This window comes from Coffea eugenioides, chromosome 2, assembly GCF_003713205.1.
Source record: "Coffea eugenioides isolate CCC68of chromosome 2, Ceug_1.0, whole genome shotgun sequence".
NCBI lineage: Eukaryota > Viridiplantae > Streptophyta > Magnoliopsida > Gentianales > Rubiaceae > Coffea > Coffea eugenioides.
In genome coordinates, this window is record NC_040036.1 from 66346658 (window position 1) to 66367391 (window position 20734).

General features: G+C 36.2%; 2 protein-coding genes across 2 annotated transcripts in view; one reads left to right on the forward strand and one right to left on the reverse strand.

Moving 5' to 3' along the window:
* The first annotated feature begins 4297 nt into the window (after positions 1-4297).
* Positions 4298-17147, forward strand: LOC113762094 (peptide-N(4)-(N-acetyl-beta-glucosaminyl)asparagine amidase). Its single transcript, XM_027305365.1, has 17 exons — positions 4298-4479; positions 4577-4630; positions 4790-4951; positions 5309-5407; positions 5608-5694; positions 7803-7885; positions 9537-9650; positions 10743-10797; positions 10867-10953; positions 11193-11248; positions 11332-11391; positions 11645-11732; positions 11823-12569; positions 12701-12761; positions 14376-14478; positions 16340-16474; positions 16570-17147. Exons 1-17 carry the CDS (start codon positions 4402-4404, stop codon positions 16667-16669), a joined length of 2169 nt encoding a protein of 722 aa, XP_027161166.1. The 5' UTR covers positions 4298-4401; the 3' UTR covers positions 16670-17147.
* A 2910-nt stretch (positions 17148-20057) lies between these two features.
* Positions 20058-20734, reverse strand: part of LOC113760057 (UDP-glycosyltransferase 83A1-like) — a 30928-nt gene continuing 30251 nt past the window's right edge. The window contains exon 3 of the mRNA XM_027302630.1: positions 20058-20734. Within this exon, the coding sequence (XP_027158431.1) occupies positions 20058-20734 (677 nt within the window).

A 20734-nucleotide genomic window follows, 5' to 3' on the forward strand; every position in this document is an offset into this window, starting at 1 on the left:
TGAAAGATTTGTGATCAAGTTTGTGTTGAGGTTGACACATGTTTTGCGGAAATGAAAGTAGCAAATGGTGTTTTGAGTTGCAGAAAATTTTCGGCAAGAATGATTGTTGCAGAATGAAGTTTCTTACGTTTGCTTGCATGAGATTGCATGAAATCATCTTTCTAAAATTTCACTTTGACCCCTTAAGTTTCCTTTGGTTGCACTATGGCCCAAGCAATTGAAAAGATTAATCAATTTGATCCTTCAAGTTTCCTTTTCCTTTCAAACTGGAATTTCATTTGATGAATATGGACTTGCTTGGTTATTTGAAGGGTTTTAATGGTTAAATTTCATAGTCATTTGTGGCGCCTTGATTTTTTTTTTATTTTATTTTTGAAGGATTTGGTGAATTCAAATTGATTTTGTTCATATTTTACTATTAAATTGGTGCATTAATCCTTTGTTTGATGGTTTTAGCCAAAGTTAGGACCTTTTCCTTTTTACTAGCTTCACAAACGGGGAAGGTATAACTTTCTTTTTATTTTGTCTCTCCCTATGTGATCAAATGTGCTAATTGAGAATTACATGTCTACTTGGCTTTCTTAAATTTGCTTTAATTCCTTTCATTTTAAGTATTTCTTTTATTTATTCGTGGGGTATGTGTACACCTCTTGGCTTGTAATAGATAGGGCATTTTGTCCATTTTTCCCTTCCCCTTTTGTTTTAGTTAGTGAATGTAAATAGGTTCATTAGTTTGGTTATTTACTCTTGTTGCTATGTGTTAATTGCTTTATTAGGACATTGCATCTAGTCGAGCATGCTAAGTGTTATGTGCTACGTGTTATAAATGATTTTGCATGTCTACTTGCTTTCTATATTTATCAATGAATATGGTGAATGGAATGTACGTCACCACACTAGTCCAACGCTAGTGGTGGTTCATTGTCCCGTATTCCTCTAGTCCAAACGCTAGTAGGAATTCCTAGATATGGGCTAGTCCAACGCTAGACCCTTAGGGACCCTCCTCGCTAGTTCACATTCGCATGCTCCACTACATTTCATGCATTTTTTTTAGTTTTTATGGCATTTGGCATGTCCCTCTAACCTTTTCCCTTTCATTTTAGGCCTTTGCATTTCATGCTAGTTATAGGGTCCATTTGCCTGAGAAACCCCCTTGGGTAAGGGAAACAAGCGAGTGTGGCTTCAAAATAGCCTTAGTTTTTCCTTCTAATCAAAGGGAAAATTAAAATCACAAAAACTAGAGGTCATTCCCGTACCCGACCTGATGCATTCCTCTAAGTTCATGCATTTTCATATCATTTTCTCACTATTTTCCTCACTAATTATATATTTTAAATCCACATGTCATATTCACACACTTATTCACTTTCTTTACTTTTCACTTCACACATTGCACCTATTTTACTTATATATTTACTATTTTCATTCACTTGCACACGAGCATTTATATTTTTATTCATTTGCACACAAACACTTTTAAATTGCACACATGCACTTTTTTCTACACTTTGCACACTTACACTCTCATTTGAGTCCTCATTTGCATTATTCATGATTTTCTATGAGGACTTTCCTTATTGGCCGTCACGACTCGTGTGAATGGGACCAAAAGCCTCATAAGAAACATTTCTTAGATTTAGGATTGCATTTCTCATTCATTAGTCAAATCCAATTTGCAATACATACTTTGGGTAGAAAATATAGGAAAATAAGGGTTAAATCACGCAACTAGCCTTGGTTAGGTCGAAGGGGTGCCTTGGATTTTTATCCTTGCCTTCCCCTTCGTCAAATGTGACTCCCGAACCTTTTTCTTTGTTTTACGTGGACTAGGAGTCGTTTAAAAAGGGTTTTCTTACTTTTTTCTTTAAAAATTTCATTTTTTGGGTGACTTGGTACACCCTAACTCTATACCAAGTGGCGACTCCATTTTTCATATAAAAACCCTTTTTGAACTATTTTTCTTGGGTCAAATCGTCGCATTTTCAAAAGTCCCATTTAGACCCATTTTTGTTTTTATCAACAAAATTCATTTTTCCCAAATCAATAAAATTCAACAAAAAACAATTATTTTATTTTTTACCAAAAAGTGGGGCGCGACAGAAACCCCAATATTTTACAAACGTCACAAATACACCTGCAAATCTTGTAAAACTTATTACAAATTATATGAAACTTTCTTGTGGTCCAATAATTACTACCTACTTTAAAGTTCTAGTATACTAATAGTATTAGAGATTGTGCGTTTGAATCTTACAATCCCAAGTTACACAAAACACTGACCTAGTATGTGGTTTTCACGAATTGAACCAATCAGTCTATTTTCAATGGGTTGCTTCCTATCAAATCCAACTAGCAACTCAATCTAGTTAAATGGTCAATTCACCGAGTTGATTATTTGAACTATCGAATTTGACCCTTCTATTAACATATATCATTGAGTTTTTTAAAAATTAATTTTTTAAATACTATAAAAATTTTTAAAAAGTACTTTAAAAGATACTCTAAAAAGTAATCTTAATTTTTTTAAATATTTAAAAAATATCTCAAAATATATTTTAAAAACTCTACTACTCTTAAATATTTCAAAATATATTCTAAAAATATTTCAAAATATACTCTAAAAAACTCTGTTACAGTAAAAATTTTTAAAAATACTTTAAAAAACAACTAATCCAAACAGAGCCTATATTTTAAGAAAGGAACTACTTTATCAAATCAATCTAGTTTGGAAAAAAGGAGATGGAATGTAACTAAGAAATTCTAGGGTCCAAACCTCTTACCTACACCGGAAAAAAAAATCAACACAGCTCTCGGTTCGACATCACTGAGTTACACTAAAAAAAAAGAGCAAATTATCCGGTTGGCCATTAAACTTTTGTGATCGTTGAGTTTTGGTCACTCAACTTTTAAAGGTCTGGTTTTGGCCACTAAACTGTATAAAGATGAGACGAGAGACCATTCTGTTGCATTTAGTCGTTAAGTTCTTTGATCTGTCCGTTAGCGTGGTTTCCAAGACAAAAGACAGGGTCTTTTTAGGAAGTTCATGGTAGCATTCAATGCTTCTCTCAAAAATTGTCGCTTTTCTTCCTCCCCTCCTCAAATCTTCGTCAGACCCTTTTCATCCACCGCAGGCATCACTCCTCCAACGCCACCAGTGGATTTCCGAGCGTCAAATTCTTCGCTGCACCTGCAAATGCCAAGACCGCCATCCCGGAGAAGTCGTTCTACTTTGAAAGCCAGAGGGGTAACTTTATACCTTGCGTCAAAACCTTTGTGGGGTGACACATCATTTAAATCAAATTGTTATGGGAGCTTTGCAGCATAATCTACAATGGCAGATAGATCTGAAGATTGAGCGGTGCCCACTTGGATTATTACGGCATACACCTGTACCTTTTTACTGTGGGCTGGGAAAAAAATGTGTACAAGTTTCAAAGTTAAGTTTCTGCATCTGCTTTTTCCACTCTGTTTCTTCCATCTGGACTTTGGATGTGGCTGCCGGTGCAAGGATGGGCGTGGATAAAGCTTGAAATCAGTTTCCTATCTGGAAAATGCTTGTCGAAAATTAGGATAATTCAGGAAGAATAGACATGAAGGATTTGGCCAGAATTAGAATTATTTTTGTCTTTTAACCTTTTTGATCTAATTCTGATTAGAATTTTTCCGAACCTTTCCGATCAATTCTGATTAAACTGCATCTTGGGTTGCAATAGCATCTTCCAGGGATAAAAATGATTTCTCGGTTTCTCCACCATGCTAATGGACCAATGACCTGTCTATATGGAAAGGTCGAATCGAGTGGTTGGAAAAGGGAAAAAAAATTGAAAGCTAGAGAAGTAGTCCTTGTAGCAGATGCGAACGAGTTCATGGGCCTTGAGCTCCAAATGTTATACTGCATTATGTCAATCGCTGGGACCAGATCGCCAGAGTTCCGTGCTCCAAGCTAGGCTTCTTCCATTTCCTTCTCTCTTTAAGTTTCTCGAGTGAATTTGCCTTCTTTAGGTTTATGCAAAAAGAAGAAGAAGTGCTATTTTGAACTTCCTAAAAAGACCCTGTCTTTTGTCTTGAAACCACGCTAACGGACGGATCAAAGTACTTAACGGCTAAATGTAACAGAATGGTCTCGCGTCTCATCTTTATACAGTTTAATGGCCAAAACCAGACCTTTAAAAGTTGAGTGACCAAAACTCGACGATCGCAAAAGTTTAATGGCCAACCGGATAATTTGCTCAAAAAAAAAAAGAAGAGGACAGCATTCAAGTCAATGTGGCAAATGTTCCTTCTCCAAACTCGTCAACCTATAAATCCAAACTCCGAAGTTTCACGCGACCGAAAAGAAGAATAAGAAGTGAAAAAAGAAAAGCGCCAGTGATCACCGCAGAAGAAAGGAATCAAGCAACCATGGTGGTCCGAAAATTCGTAGTTAAGCACGATGATTCCACCTTCGACGTCGATTACGACACCGACAATGGCTTTGAAGTCCGTTTTCGTCTCCCAATTTCTCTCTTCTCTCTTCGGAAACCTCACGCAATTCGTTCTCAAATTGTTTTTCCAAATCTCCTCATTTTTTCTCCAGGTCTTCAAATTCCAGCTCTTCTCCCTCACCTCAGTTCCTCCTGACGAGCAGAAGGTAAATTTATTTTTTTTTTATAGTCTTACCCATTTTTTGTTACTGAATTTGATGTGCAGTACTTGATTCAAGCGTAGTTGTACTTTGCGCTTTTGAAGTTGTACATTTTTCTTTTTTTTTTGGCATTAATTGAATTTGGATTGTTTTTCGTAAGAACAGATACTGGGAGGGGAAGATGATCGGGTTGTGTCTGATGACTCTGATCTCTCATTGGTTCCCTCGGATAAGCTTCGCTTGGTATCTGTTGATGATCATGAAGAAAAGGGGAAGTCTGATACTGAATTTGCAATCTCCGATGAAGAATTTGCGCGGATGTTGCAGGTAACATCTTTTTCTTTTTTTTTTTCAGAATTTTATAATTATTTTTACATTTTTAAGCTTTATCTTTATCTATGATCGTTTCTTCTTTCTTTTGTTATGAGAAGTTGTGAGGATAGGACTAAAATGTCGTAGAAAATGAAACTCCGGGACAAAAGATAGAATGCAAAGGGGTTTTTTCTTTTTCAATTCGTTCGGTGGCTTTTTTTATGAACATAATTGTCATTGCCTTTTTTTTTTCCTCATTTTTCTCTTTAAAACTGAAATATTTAATACAGATGGAAATTACTAAATAGTATGAGGTTATTTTTGGCACTGTAATAACTGATTTGAGGAACGGTATGTGTTTGTGAATTTTAGGCAGAAGAAGATGCATTAATGATGCAGCAGTTGGTTGTTAGTGAGAATAAGGACCAATTTGAGCAGCAGATACGGCCGTATGTTGATCAAGTTCGAATGGTAGGGCAAGTTCCTCTCTTTCTATTGGTCTTCATTTCTAGTTTATGTGAACAAGTCATCCTTTTAGTAACAAAAGCAAAAGCTTTTTTCTTTTGATTTAGCTCATTATTACAGGATCAATTTTAGTATATTCCAGTGATACTTCTGTTTGGTTAAGTTAATTGTTTGACATCTTAATTCACATCCTATTTTTGATGTAGTATGAAGATCCACATCGTCAAGAAGCAGCTCGGAAGACTGTTCCTGTTGACAAGCTGGAGGAGAAAGCATTGGTTGCTTTAGCCAGGGTTAGTGTTTGAATATTTCAATATGCATATTTGATGTGCTCTCTTCGATTGATAAGCTTTAAACGGATCTCATTTGAGATACCTTGGCAATTTGTAGTTGAATAATACCATCTTTGTGGCTTTGGCCAATGGTCGATTCCCTTTCATTTGCCATTGATAGGTTATACAGATTTGTTAAAGTAACCTCTTTTTGGTTATCTACTTTACTGTGATAATGAAAGTTCTCGTAACTTTTTGATATGGATATCAAATTGAAAATATGAATCTTGAAGCAGTGAGCTTTTCTGAGTTTATAGCATTTTGCAATCGCAAATGTGTCAGCATCAGACAAGTTCCTCTTAACGTCCATAATCTCCTTTCGGTGCTAGTTGACGCGATTCATGGCAAATTGGAATTGGTCTGTTTATCTGTGTTTTTCCACCAAAAATTTAACACAAAATTATCCATGAGGAGGCTAAAATCATCGTAAAGCTAAACCAAGTTTAACATTGGCGTTGTTTTCTGTTCTCCATATACACCCTGGGCTACTCAGCAATCAATTTTGGCCATAGAGCTACTTCTTTACGTGCAAACCTAAATATAAACAACCGTCAACAGCTGTGTTTTAAATGACACCTGCAATAGAATTAGTAATAGTTTTCTACTTTAGGAAGTGATAATGTATTTCTTCTTCAGAGTACTTTCACAAGAAGTCCATTTACAATTTCATTGGCAGATAGGCTGAAGGGATTGTTATGAGCCTTATCTTAAGGTCCCATGTGAGATACTACCTTCTGAACTAGTTAGTCATTTTTTGCATTGCCGGCTAACAAGACTCTAAATGGAAAATATGTTTAGTTTGACTCCAATAAGTTAGGCTTCAATGTGGTTGTAAGAGAGCTGATCCTACACCATACTTTGCCAGCAGAACTTTCATATTTCCTCTGTTTTAGGCCCTTTACATTCTTTCCCACAAATTATTTTTGACCATGTACATTGGTTTATTTCTTCCTCCTATAAGCATTTTTCATCTCGTGAAAACCAATTTTTTCAAGTAAAATGGAGGAAATTTTCTGAAAAAGATTGCAACCACATTGAAGGGCATCAAATTGCCTAAATCATCATGTTTTCCTGAACATTCTCTCTCTCTCTCTCTGTGTTGGCATCTTCTGAATATGGTGATTATTTGTGCATATGTACAGGTATTAGATTATATGTTCCACTGTATATATGTACATGGCATGTTACTATGATAGAAAAGGCAAATAATTTTCTTTTCATGTTGCACACTTACAGGCCAATGCTTATCTGTAGCCTTTGAGGAAAGTTGGATGATTTAACAGGAAATTCTTTTTGAGAAACTGGTACCTATTCAAAATTTCCAATTTTGGTCACTAGACTTTTTCTTTAACCAAAATTATTGCTCAACTAATTCAAAAGTGCATTGAATTACCAAAAAGGTGCATTTTTTTAGTTGAGTGCCAAAAAATGTATATTTTATTTAATTGAGCGACTATTTTGGCTAAAGAAAAATTTAATAAGCAAAACAGGGAATATGTAATAGTTTGCACCATTTGTGCCATTTTCTTATTCTTTTACAAGTGGTCAAATGAATCTTTAAATTCCAGCCAACTTTAGTAGATCTGCTCTTTTAAGTGGAGGCTATTTCTGAAAGAGTTGACTAGTCATCTTCTTCTTATAAACATCACCTATCTCTTTCTTTTCAATTGCCACTTAAATACTTTGCAAATATTGGTTATTACAAACTTACCATTTAGCAGTACTTTGAGTAACTTGGACTTCTCCATGCATACACCTGAATATTTTATTGTTGTGTTTTCTTATTACTCAATCGTAGTTTATATGTAGAGCATTGTATTTGCATGCAGTTTCTACATAGAGCAATACATTAGGTATGCCTCTTTGACTTTTAGCTTCACGTTCTTTTTCCTTCTTTACTTCTGATAATAAAATGTTTAAAAAAATTCTGCATGTGCTCAATGTCAAGGTTTAGTCTGTTGATGATTTTACAAATCTTAAGTAAAGTATGTACCACGGGTAATGAGTTGATTAAACCTGGCTTCGATATTTCTTAAAGCATCTCTAATGAACTACCTGCATGTTTTCAGGAGGGAAATTTTGAACCTACAAAAGGTGAGCAAGATCATGCTTTCCTCCTGCAGCTGCTGTTCTGGTTTAAGCAATCATTCAGGTCTCTTCTTTTATGCCACTGCCTTGGGGTTTCCACATACCCAAACCGGATTTGTATTTTTTAAGATAAAATACCTACCTGCCTTTTGTTTTTTGCCATCTTTTTTATGTTTTTTGTTATAGCATAAAGACATAGTTTACAAGGACTTGAACAAAAAGGCAAATGCTTTTTCTGCAGTTCTTTAAAGTGAGAATTGCATTTCTGTTGATGTTAGTGGATATATCTTCCAATGAGTGATTGAGCAGCTTTCTAATAACCTTGAGAGTCATTTAAACAAGTATTCCTTTTTTTGGGTAAGTGACAAATAAGTAAATAACATATTCCATTTTATTTCTGATAGAAACTCTTTTCTTTGGTATTGGTGAATTTATGGAAACTAACCTTGCTATTGAACATTTATTGTGGTCAAATTTTGCCTCCTTAGCTCATAAACCAACATAGTTATGGTTTTTGCCTTTATGATATGGAGACGCGTCAGCATTTGCTAACCTTAAGCTTTAAAACAAAATTACATGTTTCTTTGAGTTGCATAGGCTCTTCGGTAACAAGCACACAATGTTATTTTTCCTTATCCTATGATCCACGAGCTAACTGTATGACAAGAAATCCTTTCATTGTGGTGGGTCTAGCACATTTAATGCTTTCATTATTCTTGTCTAAATGCAAAATCCTCTATTGCCCTTGGTTTGGTGACATGGTGGCCCACACAAATTTCTAAACCACATGGAGTGGGGAAGAAAAGGTCCAAATATCATGAAAATGTGTTGGATACTCACTTTTTCTTTCCATTGCAGACCTTCAGAAGTTGCTTTCTAGCTTTGACTTTTGGAACAGAGTTCAAGTTGACTATTCATAATTATTTGGAATGAACGGAGTACTTGCAAAATTTGATGTCAGTATAAGTATTAATAAACTATGTCATCTTGCATAGGATGAAAACTGGTTTTTTTGGCTTGTAGATGTAGCTCTTTTAGATTTGCTTTGTAATAGTCCATTGTCTCATTGGAGCTTCTTATTAAAAGATGGTTTTGCTCTGCAACTGAGCATATAAATGCTTAAACTTTTGATTGGTGAACTTGTTAAGATTTCATTTGCGTCATTATAATACTCATCCATCATGTAACATTTAGTTTTGACATTCCATTGATGGAAATGATCATTGGCCTTCCTACATGTTGCTGAAAATGATCATTGGCAGTTATTAGATTCTGTCAAAACCTATTGAGTGATAAACACACGTTTCTTTAAGTTCTAAGATTTTGCAAATAACAGCTCTCCATCTGAAAAAAAGCGAAGTTAGAAAGCTTAGGCTATATCTTATCCTAAAAATGACTAATTGTATATGATTATGACAGTTGTTAGATCTCTAATCATAAATTCAGAGAAGAAAATTGTCTGGAAACTAATGAAGACATCGAGATTGGGTAAGGACTAGGGAACAAAAAAGGACAGAGAGCATTGTGTGCAGGATCAGCTACACATTGAGAGCCTACTCCACTATTCTTAGAGTATCTCTCCCTTGATTGGTGTTTGTTGTTTTCGATCGATTACATGCAATCATCTGTTGTTAGCATTGCAGTTTCTCATATTAATACTAAGTTGCTTCAAGCTGAGCCTGGCCATCTAAGGTAGTTGATTTTCTACATTCTAGGTGGGTAAATGCACCTCATTGTGATAAATGTGGTAATGAAACTGTCGGACAGGGCGGGGGTGTTGCAGATCCATCTGAAACTCGTTATGGAGCTTCTCGGGTTGAGCTTTATCGGTATGATTTGAAGATTTGTCATTTACCATCTGCCTATAGTTAGTTTTTCATGCTTTGTTTCTTTACTTAGCCTTTTTCCCAAAGTGATTTTCCCTAATCTTGGAGCATATTAGGAAAAATGTGGATAATTACCATGCATCTTGTATGAAGTTCTATGTGTCTATTAGTGTATTTTAGTTATAAATAACAAAAGACTCCAGGATCAAAACTAAATGTTCTGAAAAGATTATGGAGTCTAGTTATTTTTTATGCTTTAAAGAACCTAGCTGGATTCTACACAAATCCTTGTTCTGTGAATTTGGCTCAGCGGTACTTTTCTATGAAGGCTTGAACTAAATTTTTTACAATTCAAAAAACTTAAGACAAAGCTCCACCTTTTTTGTTAGAGATTTTCTAGAATTATTTCTGAGTTGCATCATAAGGTAATTACTTTTGAGGATCTTGTACTCTGGTTCAATTGTCAGACTTGTGCTAGCCAACAATTTGATAGCTTTTCTTCCTTAAAAAACTGTCTTCATTCAAAAATAATATACCCGGTTGCCAGAGACTTTATTTTCTCATATAGTTTAGATTGATTGATCTCTCTTCCTCTTGTTGACAATTTATATTTGGCTTCTACATGCAATGATTTGCTCAAAGGTATGCACTTCAGTACCAGTCATAAGCAAGTAGTTGAGGCATTCTGAACACCAAGTTTTTGCTGTGTTACATATTGACATCCTGTGGAATTTAATCGGCTTGTAGCATTTTTTGTACTTCAACCATAGGTGTTAATTATCATCTTTTAGTTTTGCAATCTAATTAATAAAATTGAATCTTGTGGCTTTTAACTGCCTGCGCATAGGCAAGTTTCAAATGAATTCTGTTATTGAAAAGTGCCACTGCAAAGTATTTGGTGTTTGTATGTCTAACGTAAAGTAGAAGAGCTGTTTGCTGATAGACTTTTCTTGCTTGACAATTTAAGGAGAATCATTAACGTTGCTAAAGTGGACTCTGGCATACTGCTTTTGTGAACAAAATGGGGGTTTTTGTGACATGGTACTTTTCTGCATAATTAATATATTTTCTCTCATGTTGGTTCAACTTTGGCAGATGCAATTTGTGCAAAGGTATCACTCGCTTCCCGAGATATAATGATCCTCTAAAGGTAATTAACTTTTCTGTGTTCTGAAGATCTTTTGTTCTTTAAAATTTTCTCATTGTTTTTCCTCTGCAGCTTCTTGAAACAAGAAAGGGGAGGTGTGGGGAGTGGGCTAATTGCTTCACTCTATATTGTCGAGCCTTTAACTATGAATCTCGATTAGTAAGTTGCTTTTCCTTTATAAATTTGTGGTAGTAGTTCCTTGATACTCTGCTTGCTGCTGCATGGGCTTAATGCCAAGGCTTGTTAATAGATGTTTGGTTCTGCAACTGAAGCTGCTAGTTTAAGAAAGGCAGTTATTAGTTTACTTCATGGTATCCGTTTGTGTGTGATGCTAAGGTCAATATGGTATGAGGTTGAAATGACAAACATATTACTCTTGCTGTTGCTTTCTTGTACAGATTTTGGACTTCACTGATCATGTTTGGACAGAATGCTTCTCACCTTCTCTAGGAAGGTACTTTTCTATAGACTTGCTATAATTTATACTTTTCTACACAAATGGTCTGCCAAATCTATTCATTGGTCTAAACTCTGCAGATGGATGCATCTTGATCCTTGTGAAGGAATTTATGACAATCCTCTATTGTATGAGAAAGGGTACTTCCTGCTTTTTTACTGATAAGTTCTTTAGAATCTGTAGGATTCACGGTTGCTTGTCAATTCTATACTTTATCTACTTGTGCAGTCCTTTGATACTGGCCAAAGCATGAGTTTGTCAAATATCTTGATTCTCTGAGAGTAGGAGCTTATATTAATTTGAGGATGGTTTTGATGCACTTCTTGTACACCAATTCCATACTTTATAGATCCTAGTGCTAAAGACATAATGACACTACTTTGTCTCTTGAAGCTGGAAAAAGAATTTGAACTATGTGATTGCTATAGCCAGAGATGGAGTTTATGATGTCACTAAACGTTACACAAGAAAGTGGCATGAGGTAGTCATCTTCTTCCGTTAAGTGGAATTTCATCTGCTTCCTTTCATGTTGCATGAACTTACAATTTTTAAGCATTCATTGATCTTGAAGGTCCTGGCTCGAAGAAACTTGGCTACAGAGTCCGCCGTTGCAACTATTCTCTCAAATATAAACAAAGAATGTCGACAAAATTTTTCATCCCAATTTCGTGTAGCACTTGAGGAACGTGACAGAATTGAAGCAGAAGCACTTGAGAGAGATCTATATTCTAAAGAAAATGCTTCAGTCTCATTACCAGGAAGACAGAGTGGTGACAAGGAGTGGCGCATATCAAGATCTGAATTTGGCTCTGAGTCCTTGACTTCTTCTTCTTGTCCAGTTCGTAAATGTGTAGATGACCATGTGACAAAGATCTATAATGCATTTTCTCCTATTATTTCACAGTTAATAGGGCAATCTTCTTCTAAATCTCAAGCGACTGAAGTCCTAAGGTTGTTGAAAAAGATTTTAGTGGATCTCAAGAATATGCCGTTCAAAACCAGGAGAACGTACATTGATCATGTTCCAAGTCATGCGCTGTTTATTAGGATGATCCCGTCTTTTACCCAATTGCTTGATGCTCTTTCCCTGAAGATCGAGTCAAATGTGAATGGGAGGATTGGCATTTCGTTGGCATCTGATCCTGTAAAAACATCCATAGCACTGCCTGTTGTGTTCCATGCCTTGGATGATCTAATATATAATGTTTACCACTGCAAGCAATTTGATAAAAATTCCCTTTCATGGCCACTTCTGAAGTTAAACAGAATATGTTGCGGTCTCGTCCAGGCTAGTGGAGAGGAGCTTCCTTTTGGTATTGTAAGACTCTTGACCTAAAGACTTGAATTCGGTTCATTAGGAAATGTGAACTCAATGGGGCTGTGGTAGAAATTCATTGTACTTATTTGATGGATGTTTATTCTTCAATTTTGTTCTTCATGACACATCAGTCTACATCAGCATTTGATGGATCTCGGATGTCTAAGTGGGAAGAACCAAATGGTGCAACAGGTAACAGGAGTACATATATTCATGTCAGATAAGCATAATACGGGGATATAGCCACATGCAAATGTTATGCCTAGTTAATACTCAAAGAGGTGTCCTTAAATTACTTCTTTTATGCATGTTGTCTGTCTAATATTGAACACAATAGACTGGAAGGTGCCTCATTAATATCAACAATTCTTGGCTAAAGAATACATGCTTATAAATTTAATACTTCTAGACAATTTTTTTTTTTTTTTTTTTTTACTCTTTTTACAAAAAAATGCTTGGGAATTTGGTCAAATGGGGTACTGGTTCTAATTCCAGCTGCTATCTCTTAGGAATGATATGGTTTTCAAAGATATCATTTCTCAACTTTGCATTGGATTCATTGTTTTGTCTTGCAACATTGGTGTTGCACACTACATGGACAATTATGAGTAAAAAATGTTATATTCTGTCGTCATCATTGTAATGTGGGAGTTTGGTCATTACTTTTTCATTGATGTATGCTTGCGATACCAGTTCTTTGGATATGTTGTGCCTGCAGGCTGCGAGTTATCTTCTGTTCAATCTTGTTCTGATTGAATATGTCTGTTTCAAGCTACTAAAGTTTCCAAAGACACTTTATATGCAGAAGGAAAATATAGGGGAAAGGATATTGAGAATGTTTAGGACCACATACTTGAGTTTTTTCTTTAAAGGTTAAAGGTCTTTTAGGAAAGATAACCTAAGTTTGATTTGTCGCCACTTGCCGACAAATGTTTTGAAGTCATTCAATTGAGTTCTGTGATGTGGAAATGGAACATGCATTAGCATTCATGCTTTAGGAGAGTGAAAACGTGATGGAATTACTATCAGTTACCCACTGCATCTCTGCATTTAGGCTTAACTGGAGTGAAATCTGAATTATGTAGGGAAATCGTCTTTTGCAAGTAAATGCCATCTTACTTACTATTAAGAAACTGAAGCTTGGTCAGCTTTAAACTTGTGCTCCTGTGAAATGGAATTGATTTCCATTTAATAAGCCTGTTTTATACGTTTGTGTTAAGTTTCTGCATAAAATTGTTTCCTCTTGGATGGTGAAGAAGAGTATGCATGTGAAAGAAGGGAAAAAAGGGAGACTGGAGAGAGCAGGAGTAACATTTGGGAATGGGAAACAACAAAGATTGAACAAAAACCAGATCATTGTTTAATACCCTGGACATTTACATAAGCATGTGCTCATCAGCTCATGTTGTTCTAGGTTGATGATGTTGTAGCTTTTTCTTCTTTCTATATATGCATTTCTTGTGAATTGTTAGGTCCAGTCATGAACTTCATAATATACTCCTAGTTTCACTCATCTGCCAGTGCCCTTCTTTGTTTTTTCTGTTATTTTTTTACACAATTAATATGGTATTTTACACAATTGATGTATGCATTTCTTCTACCTCTTTTACACATTTAATCTACTATTTTGGAATTTTGTCATAAACTCTTAAAAAAGAAGACAAAAGGATAATACAAAAGTTTTCTCAAAATGGGGAAAGAGAACACCTAGTTTGAGCATTGAATTTGTAAGTATTACCTTATTGATCATGGTTAAAATCTGGTTGACATCTCATCTCTTAATCTATTATGTTACTTTCCATGTAGGTTGTTGGATAATTTATAAAGTATCAGACAATCAAGTGTATGAGCTAGTGTCTTATGAGCTAATGTCTGCCAATGATGCACCTGAGCGGGATCCATTGGATTGGTATGATTTTCTTTTGCATCTTCAATGACATCATTTTCCATATGCATGAGCAGGTTTGATGTCACTGGATTACCATGTCATAGTTCCACTTTAGTTCACATTTTGAGTTTGAAATCAATCTGGGGTGGTGGTGATTTTTGTCAAATTTGGGAACCATTCTCCTTGGAACCTTCTTAGCTTAGATGTAATATATCCCAAGGCTTCACTTTACTTTCTGAAGGGAGCAACCTCTTTATTGTTGAGCTATGCAATGATTTAAGAGAAATCAAAAGCAGGAGAGTCTAGTATGCATCCTTTTGTTTTGATTTCTTATTTTCTTTTCTTTTCCTCATTCGTTTTTCTTCTTTTTAGTTTCATGAATATGCTTTGCAGAAAACATTATGAGGACATGATATCAACTCTTGTCTAGTGAAATCTGACATATTAAGTGGGTGATCGTATTTTTACACTCTTGTCCTGAATCACTAGATATGTTCAAGGTAGTTCCTAGAAAGCTTTTCCTTCGTATAAAATGTCATTGCCTTTTCCTTGACCTTATCTGAATGGAAAACCCTGATTGTTTTGCCACCTCAAAAAGTTCCTTTAGCATTTTATCACCATGTTGCCTGAACCAAAAGAGTTGACATGAAATTTCATTAATGAGGGAGGAAAAAAATGAATCCATGAAAGTATATTGCCCAGGAGCCTTCTGAATTTTCTCCATAATTGGTTTCTTTGTTCCTGACTAGGAAATGTTTCTTTTCCCTGCTAATGATTTTGACAGTACAACATCTGGATTCTTTAGAAAAATACCTTGTGAAACTAGTATGTTCAGCTTAAATCCCTATATCAGCTAAATAAAAGTTTGAAATATCAATCTGTAAAGCCTCCAGACTCTTTAGAAGATTCCTTATGGATAATTTAAATAACTATGTCAGCTAAACTAAAAGTTTGATGTTCCAATTCATAAACTTGACAAACAGTAAAAACAAGCCCAAATAGGTTTAATGTGTTCTGAAATATAAGGACTAAGTTTGAAAGTATTGAACCGATTTGACTGCAAGTAGGATTGTATGGTTTTCCTTCCTAAGTCCTAGAATATGTGTTTACAGTTGAGAATTCCTGTTGGCTTAAGAGAACTAATGCTTGGCTTAGCTGATCCAGAGTAATAGACGCCACTGTTAGCCATCTTGAATACAATGCAAGAGTTGGACTGAAAATGACTGGAGAGGAGTTCTATTTCTCAAGTCCCATGTGGAGAAACTAAGCCTTTCACGTAAAGTAGAACAATGTATTTTCATCCATTGCTGGCCAGAAAATCCTGTTGCACCAGTAGATTTAAGAAGTATCCTGTTGTACCATGGATTAATTTCTAATTCTTCCCCTCCCACGTGCAAAAATAAAGAAAGTCTTTGATCGAGCAAATTTTGTGTCAGCATCTCAGTTAAAAGAAATTTGTCTCATGAGAGCTTATGTTGACAAATAATGATCCCTGTATGTAGTCCTGTTTACTCGTATTGTCTGAGGAAGTGGACCGTAACTTACACGGATGGTGATTGTGTACTAACATTGGGATGCATGATAAATTAGTTCCAGCACAAAACAGGTTCACGAGATCCTTACAGAAGATATTGTGGTCCACAACCGTTACCGATTTAGGTTCTGCATATCAAATAGTTAGTGTAAAAGCTATATGCTGGCTAATGTAAATTCAGCTTTTCTAGAAATTAAGCTTTGAATGTTTTAGTTACTCTAGTCGTTCAAGGTCCCTATTACATGTCATCAAATGCAAATTCAATGGTCTTGTGCATGTGATATCCTAGCAAGAATTTTTCTTTTTTCCAAGTGAAAATAGTTGAGAAATTTGGTTTTCTGCTCTCAGGGTGCTCGAAGGAAGTCAAGATGGAGGCTTGAACTGGCATATTTTGGATAAGGAAACTTCTCAAATGTTTGAAGAACGGTTTCAGCGAAAAGTATTTAAGGTCAAATCACTCGGAATTTTAGCAAATGCCTTTAGGTAAACTGGATGGAGTTTCTTCAGTTGTTTCTAATTTGATATCATGTAATCTTAGCACACAACATTATAATTGATCATGATCTTTAAAATGGCAGGTTAAGGTTCTTAGCAGTACGAGATCCAAAAGCAACTTCAAGGTTCCAAATAGGTAGTATTGACTTCTATTCAAAAGCAGAGTCTGCCTGTCAAAAATAAAATGGTCATACATTGGTCTAGTGATCCTGCTATTGCTTCATCCCCCGCTTCATTATAAGTTAGAGGAAAAACCTAAAACCAAAGCTCTGTACTTCTCCTGCCTCTATATATTTTTTCATATAAACCCCTTTATGCATTTATAAGGATTAATTTCCATGAGGGGTAACTTCTGATGGTGCTTGCCGACAGAGATGCAAGAAAATAAGAAGGAAGAGAATAGAGGAAAATGTACAGTTGATATCGAGTTATAAGGACTTACCATTCTGTTATTCCTGTAGCAATTGTAGAATAAAATTCCTTTTGTTTGTGAAGTGCTTTAACGGATGTTAATATATGGTGTAATATTTGTACTTCAGTATCAGTTAATTTCCTTCGTGTATGGTTGATTTGACAAGGAATCCAACGCGTGTTTTCTCAGGCTAGGCCTGTACCTGATTGGGGAAATTAATCCCATACACATGTACTTCTCTGTTTTGTAGTTTCCGGTGAAAGCTCTGCATTTTCTAGATAGTTGAATGTTTTCAGTTTTCTCGACTTTTCCCATTCTTACATAATTACATTTTCGGGAACAGAATTGTACACTGACAGCAGTAAATTTGTGCGCGCAAATGGTACTATCAAGATTATGTACTCAGGTTAGCTGCTTGATTTTCATTCCAACGTACAAATTGTAGAATTCTGCGGCAACAGCTTCACCTCTGCTCTTCCGGGCTTCCTCCACATTACTTAACTCTTCATCCCTCCGTCTCCTTTCCTGACACTTCTAGTGTCTCCTCCTTTGCTGTTCTCCAGCTCACTCTCCATTAGACCAGAAGTGAATATCTGTTCTTGAAGGGCAGAAGTGAATAGCAAATGAATGTAATTTGCCTATGCTCAATCAGCAGAAGTTAGAAGTCCCGCACCAACTAATTTCGTTTAACAAAATTTGTCAGATTTTTCATTTATTAGAGCATCAACATGGACAGTACCAATATCATTGTCGTTCAGGTTTTTATGCCAGGTAAAAATGAGTTTTCCAACAGTCAAAGGGCTGGTCAACTGAAGTCTGAAGATGCACTTGCCCGTCATTTTCGTTCTTTTCCATCTTAAATCTCCTTCATGAGCCACTGCTTCTTCGTCTTTTAGACTCACATATTTTGATCTGAGTAGATGGCTGACGGACACAAACTTTTGAAACAGGATCATCAGCGGAAAACAGGATTATGTTTTTTTTTCGGTAAGAAGTTATCTGAGGAGGTAATTGATTAAACAAAGTATGAAAAAATTCTTCCAAATCCTTAAATGAAGCAACTCATTAAGTCGTAACTTTACTCTTTATGTGCTAAAATCCTTAAAAAACCGTACAATTTCTTGAAAAATATTAAAGAGATCTGCAAACGATTGCTTTTGTGGTAAAATGCAATGAGCTCTCCTGATTTGATTATAATCGCAACACCTATGCACAAAATCCATAGAATCACAATGAGCTCCTGTGTAGTATTTCTAATTTCCTCGATTACATGTTTCGGCATTGACCCTTTTTTTTTCTTCTTCTTCAACCTCGCTCATGATTGTAGATTGGCTATAATTCAACTCATTTTTTTATTTATATTCTACTAAAATTAATTAATACACCTAGGTTTGATAGATTTCTTGATAGACTTGGTAAAAGTTTGATTCACTTGTGTGAATGTTTGGTGCGTTGGAGCACAACTTTCATGTTCATAAATTGGTGGCTTGTGGGATATCTCATTTGCAAATCAATCGGACGAGCAGGTGTATTTTGAGTCAAACTCAATTACTCTGGTTAATAAGGCATGGCAGACTGTTAATGAATGCAGAGAAGCAAAGGAGACACTTGCACATGGATGGAAAGTGCCTACTCTGCCGGATTAGAAGAGAATCAGAAATACAGGCGTTGAGAGATTGTGAATGGATAAGCAGAATTTGGAAGCAGCTGGTACATCCAGCAAAATGGAGAGAATTTAAATCTAAAAGCTTGATACAGTGGATAGACTGGAATGTCAACGCAAGAGTGATGAGGGATCAAGAAGAGGTGTAAGTTGTATATTGGGCATGGACAGCAAGAGATGAAATGGTCCACAGACAGGAAAATGAAAGTGCAACCACACTTCCTGAGGCTACAGGCACTTGAAGCACAGGAGCTAAATCAGAAGCAGGGAATTCAAGGGTCGAAGGAAATGAAGTATATTAAATGTGAAAAGCCACTCAAGGATGAGTGAAGCTGAATGTGGATGGTGCATCAGTACAGAACCCCGGAGCTGCCAGTGAGGGAGGTTTATTCAGAAATGGACAGTGAAGATGGATGACAGGATTCAGTGCGAATATTGGAAAGGCAAGCAACTTTGCTGCAGAACTTTGGGCAATCCTATTGGGTATGCTGACTCTGCTGAGAGAAGGATGTGATAAAGTGATCATCCATCAAACCAGATTGACAAGTGGCATTATCACTGATACATGAGGCAAGGGACGATGGCCAATATCGGAATCTGATTGAGAAGATTAGGAGCTTGCTGAAACAGGAGTTGGGAGTACAAGATAGTTCGTGTTTGGCATGAAGGGAACACGTGTGCAGATTACTTAGCAAAGATGGGGAGGAGTCTAGCTCCAGGGATAAGTAATCTAAGGGAACCTCCGCGCAACCTAAGAAGACTACTAGGTCAGGATCTCTGCGGTATATCTTTACCTAGATTAGTTTCTGTGTAATGGGTCTATGACCCTCCCTTGCACTGGAACCAAAAAAAGAACTCAATTACTCAAACCTGTACATTGCGGGATCTTGAAAAATATATTTCAACAGGTCACTAGTCAAACATATTTACCAGTTGAAAATATGTGCTTGAGAAGAATGGCTGGAAATTTCTCCAAATTTAAAAACGGAGATTCTTGGTACTTTCTTTTTTAGGGGATCTATCTACGTACTTTAGTCATTTAGCAACAGGTCATTATAGAATACTGACTTCAACGACTAACTTTTGTAATGATAGTTTATATAACGAGCAAAGATTTTGGAGATTGGCTAGACCAGTACAAAGTAACTAAGAAAGCTGTACAAATCACATACAGCTTCATCAGTTGCTTCATCTCGTGTGGTTTGGTCCAAATTCTGTTTGTTCAAATGATATAACAATTGAAAGTTTTCTCCTACAGGCGAGTCATGCATGCATGAGATGTCCTATTGCATGCTATAATAAAATTATCATGATTTACATAGTAGCCTTAGAGATTGATACTCATAGAGGTAGGAATACAAAATGAAAGATCATTAATCATTAATACAATCAAATTGATCTTCTTCAAAATAGTTTTTTTTGTCGAAAAAGAAAAATGGTTTCTATGGTTGAAGCCAGCAATTTACAGGCCTATCCTTCGGTTTCACAGGTGGCAGTCAAGACTGCTCAATGCAGGAATGGTTTTTCTCGTCCTTAATCCATTGGACCAAATTGCTGAAATTCTTGCCTGAGCTCCCATCATTTTTATTATTATCAATAACCTTGGCTTTTAAATCTAAGGCCCTCTTTTTGTATTCTCCACCAGTTAGAAGCTGCTCAATCTTATCCTTTATTTCTTCTTGTGGAATGATTCCATTTGCATCTCGTTCAAATCCTAAACCAATCATCCAAACATCACATATGTAGCTCTCATTAAGGAACTGATCTGCAAAGTAAGGCCAACAGAGGAAAGGGACACCATTGCATAAACCTTCGATAGTAGAATTCCAACCACAACGGCTGAGGAAGCAAGCCACCGAAGGATGGCTCAAGACCTGTTGTTGAGGAGCCCAGCCTGTCAGCCTCCCACGGCCTTGCATTCGATCTTTGAAGCCTTCTGGATATGCATTGTCTGTCTCGGTAGTTAAATCTTGTCTCACAGCCCACAGGAATGGCCTATTGGTGAGTTCAAGCCCAAGCGCCAGCTCCCTGAATTGTGTCGGATCAAAAACTGTGAAGCTCCCTAATGCAACAACATAAATGACAGATTGCGGAGGCTGCTTATTAAGCCATGCCAAGCAATCTGAATCTTCAGGCCAGAAGTAGCCAACAGATTTTCCAAGTCGATTACTTG